General features: G+C 42.6%; 1 protein-coding gene across 1 annotated transcript; it reads left to right on the top strand.

Annotated features, from left to right (window-relative positions):
* Positions 1 to 856: 856 nt before the first annotated feature.
* On the top strand, positions 857 to 8,055 carry LOC139563737 (COMM domain-containing protein 8-like). The gene is made up of 4 exons (XM_071382640.1): positions 857 to 1,031; positions 5,644 to 5,796; positions 6,106 to 6,261; positions 7,608 to 8,055. The coding sequence occupies exons 1-4, from the start codon at positions 924 to 926 to the stop codon at positions 7,626 to 7,628; spliced, it is 438 nt and encodes a 145-aa protein (XP_071238741.1). The 5' UTR covers positions 857 to 923; the 3' UTR covers positions 7,629 to 8,055.
* Positions 8,056 to 8,974: the final 919 nt, after the last annotated feature.

Raw genomic sequence — 8,974 nt, 5'->3', positions numbered from 1 at the left:
GAAAGATTTGTTTCTCTTTTGGCCCATTCAACAACAGAGCGATACGAACCTTGTTTCAGCAGGATGTTGTATCTATACCTTATGTCATGCCTTATTGGAATGGATTTATTGATAATATCTGTTGGGGAAAAGTTTGGATGTTGCCACACACATACCTACTTGTTAACAAAATTAAGGAGGTTTCCTTTAAAATTATTCATAAATATTATCCTGCCAACCACTATATGAAGAAGTTTAAGGAAAACATCAATTCAAATTGCTCCTTTTGTAATGACCACCCAGAAACAGTGTTGCATCTCTTTTGGCATTGTATACATATACTCTCAATCAAGGGCTAAAATGTGATTTGTAGTACTGTTGTAACTATGTAGCTTACAATGTTGTTGCAAGCTCCCCAATTCAGATACAATGTGTATTGATGATCCATTGTGTGTTTTCTGCATCTAACCATTTGGAAAGCATATCAATACTCAATCGTAAACCGCCCCTATAAATACTCTAGTAGGTCTGAAAGGATATGGTAATTACTTCAACTTTACTCATGATAGGCTTTGTGGAGCTGTCATCATATTATTTAAACCCGTGTAATCCTTTCTGATCTATGATTGCCTGGGTGTAGCTGTTAGGGCTCAATTTGGCAAAGTGTGCCCATGTCATTGTCATAAGCACACACTGAACCAACAATTGACCAGCAGAGGGAGCATTATGCTTGATTGTAAATCCAAAGCATGCAGATAAGTCAGTTACTCCAAAACACTATGACCTACACACAAACATGGGCATGGCATTGTTTACTGACTTGTTTTGGTGGGTAGATTAAATCCTACCATAGGCTACCATCATCATGATGATGATACACATTTTCTTTCCCCCAGCTATTACACAGGGTGGTGGATGGTGTATGTGGGCGGGAGTCCCCTCGGATGGCAGACTATGGTGACATGTGGACCCTTGTAGAATGGATGGAGCTCCTTGACTCCCTCTCCTCTCTGTTCCGGCTCGCCGTCGGTAAGAACACCCCAGACGAAGAGGTGAGCTAGGAGTCAGTGAGTTTGGAGTTGTATCATGCATGTTTGACAGAGTCATGTTCCATGCATGACTGACCATTGACTCAGATGTGACTGGAGTTGGGTTTCTAAGGTGTACAATGCAGTGACTCACTGGTTTTTGAAGGTTCTATGTCAGTCACAGGGTGTTTGACTCTTCAGTGTGTATTAGGTTTGTGTAGGGCCTCTTGATGGCTGAAGTATAGTGTGTTGGGTTTGTTGGGGAAATATGAAGAGTGTAGGGTTAGGTCAGTGTTTCTTAATCCATTCCTGGGGGATGCTCCGAGGGTGCTGGGTTTTTGCTGAGCAAGAACAAAAATGGGCACCCCCTGTGTGAGTGCTGCAGTGTGTGGTAGGCTGTGTTTGTTATGGCTGCAGAGTAGACCATGGGTTGAGTGTGTCAGGTGTATACAGTGTGTTGGTTTCAGGTTGCTATGTTGTTTGGCACTCAGGAGGAAAGTTCAACCAGGCATCAATCATACTGTTCCCATAGAATTTAACTTTGACACAGCATAGTAACATTCAATGCCAACAACTAGGTCTACATTTTCAAGTGCTAAACGTTACATATTAGTTATTTCAGTAGCTAAGTTATTTCAGTAACGAGTTACATACAATTCAAAAGGCACTCGCACATCTGAGCAATCTTATTTGCAGGTGCATGGCAACAATTGAAGGAAAAAGGAAACCGCACACTGCTCTTGATAGTATCACCGATATTTAATAAGCTTACGTATCGGCCACACGGCCTTCGTCAGAGCTTTTGTGATAAACATTTTTTTTGCACCCTTATGTAGACCTGGCCCCACCCACATCCGTTCTACACATCGAAGGGGGTTGGAGGCAAAGGAAAAACAAATAAGTGCTACCAAATATAACAATATGCATTTCATAAATATTACAAAATTGTATAAATAAGGCGTATTGAACACGTCTGTAAAATCTCAATGAGGACATAGCAAGTTTTCATTAGTCATTGGGTATATCGTACGAAAAACGTCAGAATAATCTACAATAGACACATATTTCATGTTCAAATTCGCGAAAAGTGGGAGGTGTGGTCAAGAAACACTGGCATATTTTATCATCAGACCCAGCTTTGCCGGCTGAATTTAAATATCCACCACGTATTGTGTATAGGAGAGGTCGCAATTTACGCAATAAATTGGTTCATGCCAACTGCCAGCCACAAAAGAAAATTAGCCAAGCTCTTTTACGCCCTCTACCAAATGGTCAAATGGTAGCTATAAATGCAGAGGATGCGCACAGTGCAAAAATATGATGACGTGTGAATATTTCTGCCACCCACACACAGGAAAACGGTTCCAAATAAATTACGTTGTTATTTACATTATTAAATGTCCATGTGGGCTCTGTTATGTTGGTAAAACCACCCGGTCTCTCAAACAGAGAATTAGTGAACATAATTGTTCAATCAGGAGAAACGACAGGGATTATCCAGTCGCTGTACATTTCAATGACATGAAGCATGAAGCAAAACCTTTAGATTTTTTAAAGATATCAGACAGAGGAGGAGATATTAATAATACTCTGAGTAAAAGAGAATGTTTTTGGATTTTCACCCTCCAGACATTATTTCCTAAAGGACTTAATGATGAAATGCCTATGTATGTTATGTTGTGAATTTGAACATGAAATATGTGTCTATTGTAGATTATTCTGACGTTTTTCGTACAATGTACCCAATGACTAATGAAAACTTGCTATGTCCTCATTGAGATTTTACCGACGTGTTCAATACGCCTTATTTATACACTTTTGTAATATATATGAAATGCTTATTGTTATATTTGGTAGCACTTATTTGTTTTTCCTTTGCCTCCAACCCCCTTCGATGTGTAGAACGGATGTGGGTGGGGCCAGGTCAACATAAGGGTGCAACTTTCAAAAAATCCCAAAAGCTCTGACGAAGGCCGTGTGGCCGATACGTAAGCTTATTAAATATCGGTGATACTATCAAGAGCAGTGTGCGGTTTCCTTCTTCCTTCAGTAACGAGTTACATCAAATCTTATTTGTCACATGCGCCGAATACAACAGGTGTAGATCATCTTACAGTGAAATACTTACTTACAAGCCCTTAACCAACAATGCAGTTTTAAGAAAAATAAGAGTTAAGTAAAAAATAATAAATAATTAAAGAGCAGCAGTAAAATAACAGTAGTGAGGCTATATACAGGGGGTACTGGTACAGAGTCAATGTGCGGGGGTACAGGTTAGTCGAGGTAATTGAGGTAATATGTATATGTAGGTAGAGTTAAAGTGACTATGCATACATAATAAACAGAGTAGCAGCAGCGTAAAAAAGGGGGGGGGTAATGCAAATAGTCTGGGTAGTCATTTGATTAGCTGTTCAGGAGTCTTATGACTTGGGGGTAGAAGCTGTTAAGAAGCCTTTTGGACCTAGACTTGGCGCTCCGGTACGGCTTGCCGTGCGGGAGCAGAGAGAACAGTCTATGACTAGGGTGGCTGGAGTCTGACAATTTTTAGGACCTTCCTATGCCCCCTGGTATAGAGGTCCTGGATGGCAGGAAGCTTGGCCCCAGTTGGGTCATACGCACTACCCTCTGTAGTGCCTTGCGGTCGGAGGCCGAGCAGTTGCCATACCAGGCAGTGATGCAACCAGTCAGGATGCTCTCTATGGTGCAGCCTTCGAAATATTTGAGGATCTGAGGACCCATACCAAATCTTTTCAGTCTTCTGAGGGGGAATAGGCTTTGTCGTGCCCTCTTCACTACGGTCTTGGTGTTTTTGGACCATGATAGTTTGTTGGTGATGTGGACACCAAGGAACTTGAAGCTCTCAACCTGCTCCACTACAGCCCTGTCGATGAGAATGGGGACATGCTCGGTCCTCCTTTTCCTGTTGTCCACAATCATCTCCTTTGCCTTGATTACATTGAGGGAGAGGTTGTTATCCTGGCACCACACATCCAGGTCTCAGCCTATAGGGAGGAGGTCAGTCTCACCGTAGTCGGTGATCAGGCCTACCCCTGTTGTGTGATCGGCAAACTTAATGATGGTGTTGGAGTCGTGCCTGGCCATGCAGTCATGAGTGAACAGGGAGTACAGGAGGGGACTGAGCCCGCACCCCTGAGGGTCTCCCGTGTTGAGGAACAGCGTGGATGTGTTGTTACCTACCCTTACCACCTGGGGGGCGGCCTGTCATTAAGTCCAGGATCCAGTTGCAGAGGGAGGTGTTTAGTCCCAGGGTCCTTAGCTTAGTAATGAACTTTGAGGGCACTATGGTGTTGAACGCTGAGCTGTAGTCAATGAATAGCATTCTCACATAGATGTTCTTTTTATCCAGGTGGGAAAGGGCAGTGTGGAGTGCAATAGAGATTGCATCATCTGTGGATCTGTTGGGGCGGTATGCAAATTGGAGTGGGTCTAGGGTTTCTGGAATAATGGTGTTGTGAGCTATGACCAGCCTTTCAAAGCACTTTATGGCTACAGACGTGAGTGCTACGAGTCGAAAGTCGTTTAGGCAGGTTACCTTAGTGTTCTTGGTCACAGGGACTATGGCGGTCTGCTTGAAACATGTTGGTATTACAGACTCAGTCAGGGACAGATTGAACATGTCAGTGAAGACACTTGCCAGTTGGTCAGCACATCCTCGGAGTACACGTCCTGGTAATCTGTCTGGCCTTGCGGCCGTTGACCTGTTTAAAGGTCTTACTCACATCGGCTACGGAGATAGTGATCACACAGTCGCTCCGGAACAGCTGATGCTCTCATGCATGCTTCAGTGTTGCTTGCCTCAATCAGAGCATAGAAGTAATTTAGCTCGTCTGGTATGCTCGTGTCAGTGGGCAGCTCGCAGCTGTGCTTCCCTTTGTAGTCTGTAATAGTTTGTAGTACGATTCAATCTTAGTCCTGTATTGACGCTTTGCCTGTTTGATGGTTCACCGGAGGGCATTGCAGGATATTTATAAGCTTCCGGGTTAGTGTTCCGCTCCTTGAAAGCGGTAGTTCTACCCTTTAGCTCAGTGCGGATGTTTGCGTCCGACTCTTTTAAAGAAAAAGTATTCTTCCAGTACGAGGTGAGTAATCGCTGTCCTGATATATCTAGAAGCTCTTTTCGGTCATAAGAGACGGTGGCAGAAACATTCTGTACAAAATAAGTTACAAATAACGCGAAAAAACATTGGTTAGGGGACTGTAAAACGGCAACCATCTCCTCCAGCCATATTGACAATATTTATGAACAATTACAGGGACACACAGACTCATCTGTTTCAGTTGAGCAACTAATAAACTGAATATTTTATATGTGTAAATAGAATTACAGGCAGATTGAAACAAGACCAGCCATTTGATATTCATTGCATAATCACCAGGAGCTGTTGCACCAGATGTGAAAGACGAGCTAAGGAACATATTTACAAAAAAACATGTCGTTTAAATTAATATTGTCCTGTGTCTTCTGTGTTGACAGTTTTTGTGTATCATGTTTGTTGTTTAATGTCGGCCAATGTATTATCCCACACAATAAAATCCTAAGTTATTTTGAATTTGAACTGTACAGTATGAGTGATTATTTATTAGTGCAACTGCCAGCCTGTTCTGCTTTGGGCAGGTGCTGGCATCGTTGGCAGACGTGGGCCGGGGGTACGGGGAGGCCGTGCTGACCGTCCTGAGGGCCAGACGGGAGGAGATCCGCCAGGCGCTGGTAGAGAGGACCAATAACGTGTCCAGCTCCACCCTCCAGGACTTTGACTGGCATATAAAGGTGAATTCCTTGGACTATAGTGAGGAGACCACAATCTTTGTTTGATTGGTAAACTGATTGATCAGGACTCCCTTGAAAAATATATTATATTTTTTATCTCAATGGGACATACAGGTCAAATGAAAAAAGTGGTTATGCTTTTTTACAGACCTGTTTTAACTGGGTTTTACCTGGTATTTATACATTATGTGATATCAGTCATTAATTAATCCGGGGTGAAATGCTGATGTGTATGGTTCACCATGTCTACTACTGCTACCACAATGATTTCTATACACTAGAATCCTAAGCCTCTCTGTCTCTGTTCAGCTGGCATTGGCCAGCGATAAGATCTCGTCTCTCCAGACCCCTCTACTCAACCTCAGTTTGGACGTGAAGGAGAACGGGGCCCTGAAGCCTGTGTCTGTCGAGATGAACCGAGAGGAATTACAAACACTCATCAGCTCAATGGAGGCTGCCAATAAGGTAAACCTTCAGGGACACACGTACATGCACACATATTATGACAATTAGGGTATTATCATTGCCAATCAAATGTGTTTGTGTCAACATGTTGTATGTCCAATGTTTTAGTGGTGCATAGTTATGCACAGCATGTGTGTATGAGTGCTTGCGCGTGTATGTATGCGTGTGTGAGCGTTTGGCCAGCATCAGTGGAGGGTGTGATTTGGATGGCTTGAGAACAGTTTTCTTGGCAGTTCCACCAATAGTTTAATATCATTATCTTTTCACCTACTGATGTCAGGAGCATAATAGCTGGTGATTTCTGCCCGTTTTTGCACGCTCATTCACTTAAAGGGACTGTTCTTTCCCAATCGTTCCATATTCCCTCTGTCCTAGAAGACATTTGTGTATTACAGAAGGGCGTTTATCCAGGTAAATATATTTGTATCCCAACAGCAGTTCACAGTATGTTATTTTTTGTGTGTGTGGTTTTTGCAGTGCTGACAGTGTACATTTGATACACACTTGAGGACAGCCCATCTCATATGATTTATGATTTTTCTTCGGATCCCAGTTAACTGTTGAAGAAGCAGCAGCTATTCTTCCTGGGGTCCACACAAAACATAGAACATGCCAAAATACACTAATGGACAAGAACAGCAACACATTTAAACTAAGAACACTACGACTATTAAAAAAAAAAAAAAGAGGAGAATAATAAAACTATGAATAATGTGTGGAAGGGTGTGTGTCTCCACAGTCCGCGTGGTTTTTATTGATATTATTGCTTGCCCGAGTTACCTGAGGTGGAAGAGAATTTGATGTAGTCATTGCTTTATACAGCACTGTGTCTCCCAGCCTCTGTTGTTGACTTGGGAAATGTGAAGAGACCCCTGATTGAGTGTCTTGTATGGGTTTTTGAGCTGTGTTAACTGGCTGAACAGACAATTCGGTACTTTCAACACGTCAATACCTACAGCCCTCAATGGTGTTGCCCATGCTATCTCCATTATAAAGTAGTCTACTTCTGAGTGTATTGGCAGTTCATAAATAAACAAAAAATGTGCATACCACTGTCTACTGTGCTGGAGTGTGTTTTCTCTGAATAGGTATCAATCAAATGTTGGTGATTTACTGCCACCTGCATTTATGGAAAGTTTGTTCAGGAGTATAATTCATTAGTTGACCACTCCTTTCTTAACCCATAGTAAGTCTCATCCAGTTGACTACTTTAAAATGGTGGAAGCCCTCAATGGCACTGTCTATGCTAAAGCAGGCTCTGTGGCACAAGAGCCCTCTATCCAACTCTATGTGCACACTACATCTGTGTGTATGTATCCTGATAGTGTGTATTTGTGTCCTTACAGGTGGTACTACAGCTGAAGTGATGGTGGCGATAGACATTTATTTCACTGTGCCCTTTCATCTATGGCTCTTATTAAGGGGACTTGCTATATCATCATAGAGGGACACTGAACTATGATGCAGGGTCTTTCTGGAAACAGTGGTCTGATCCAGATACAGCTTTTTGCCTTCAACCCCCTTAGGCACTGATTCCTACGCTTCCCCTCATGAATTCAAAATCATTGAATTTGTGTAAGCATGGGATAGTGGGTGTTGCACCATATTCCATTTATTTTCAATCCATGAGGGGGAGTGAATGAGTGCACATTTTAGGGAAAAGGATATAGAATCATACTTCAGCCTAAGATAGGTTCCCAAGACTGCAGTAAGAAGTAGTCTTTTGTACTTTTTATTTTTGCTGTGTTTTTTTGTAATCCATTCTATTACTGTATAATAAATATTAACGTTTGACCTTTTCTTCAATGGAATATATATTAGAGCTGTAGGCTGTCTCCATACTCTGAAATGGCTTCATCTCTTTCTCTTGTCCTTCCTGATCTCGGTTGATTGGCTAGGTGAAAAGATTGTCAAGGTCATCCCCAGAGGCAATGTTATATATCAGACCAAATAATACCCTTCCATTTTTTTTCTGTCTGTTGAATATTTAATACAGATCCACACTGTGTGCAAAATCTTCCTTTGCGTATGCCTGGTACTAGTCAGCATGCCTATGATGTTATTCACCAAAACAGCAGTGGGGGGTAGAGAGTCATGGAGGGCCTAATTTTCATCACATCTGGACCACAATATGGCAGCGCTATAATGCATTAATATTTTAATGAGCTATGTAAAAAAAGACCACGTTGACAAAAAGTCCAAGTCTCTAGTGTTGGATGAGAACCCGGTGCGTGTTCTAGTTGGGCATATACAGGACTTGCTATTAGAGCAGTCTTTTTAATAGAGGTAACCTGACTTTGCAAGCTAGGTTAGATGTGCATTTTGCCTGAACACGTGCACACACAACCAGAGGCAAAATGCCTGAACGTGCGTACACACACAACCAGAAGCAAAATGCCTGAACGCGCACACACACACAACCAGAAGCAATGCCTGAACGCGCACACACACAACCAGAAGCAAAATGCCTGAACGCACACACACAACCAGAAGCAAAATGCCTGAACGCACACACAACCACGCGAACGCTCAGAATCATAATTCCTGAAAGCACGCACCCAACCAGAAGCAAAATGCCTGAACCAGCACGCACACACACACAACCAGAAGCATAATGCCTGAACGCGCACACACACACACACACACACACAACCAGAAGCATGATGCCTGAACGCGCGCACACACAACCAGAAGCAAAATTCCTGAATTCGCA

Source organism: Salvelinus alpinus, chromosome 34 (genome assembly GCF_045679555.1).
Source record: "Salvelinus alpinus chromosome 34, SLU_Salpinus.1, whole genome shotgun sequence".
NCBI classification, from domain to species: Eukaryota; Metazoa; Chordata; class Actinopteri; order Salmoniformes; family Salmonidae; genus Salvelinus; species Salvelinus alpinus.
The sequence above is the reverse complement of the archived record's forward strand: the minus strand, read 5'-3'. Positions and strand labels throughout refer to the sequence as shown.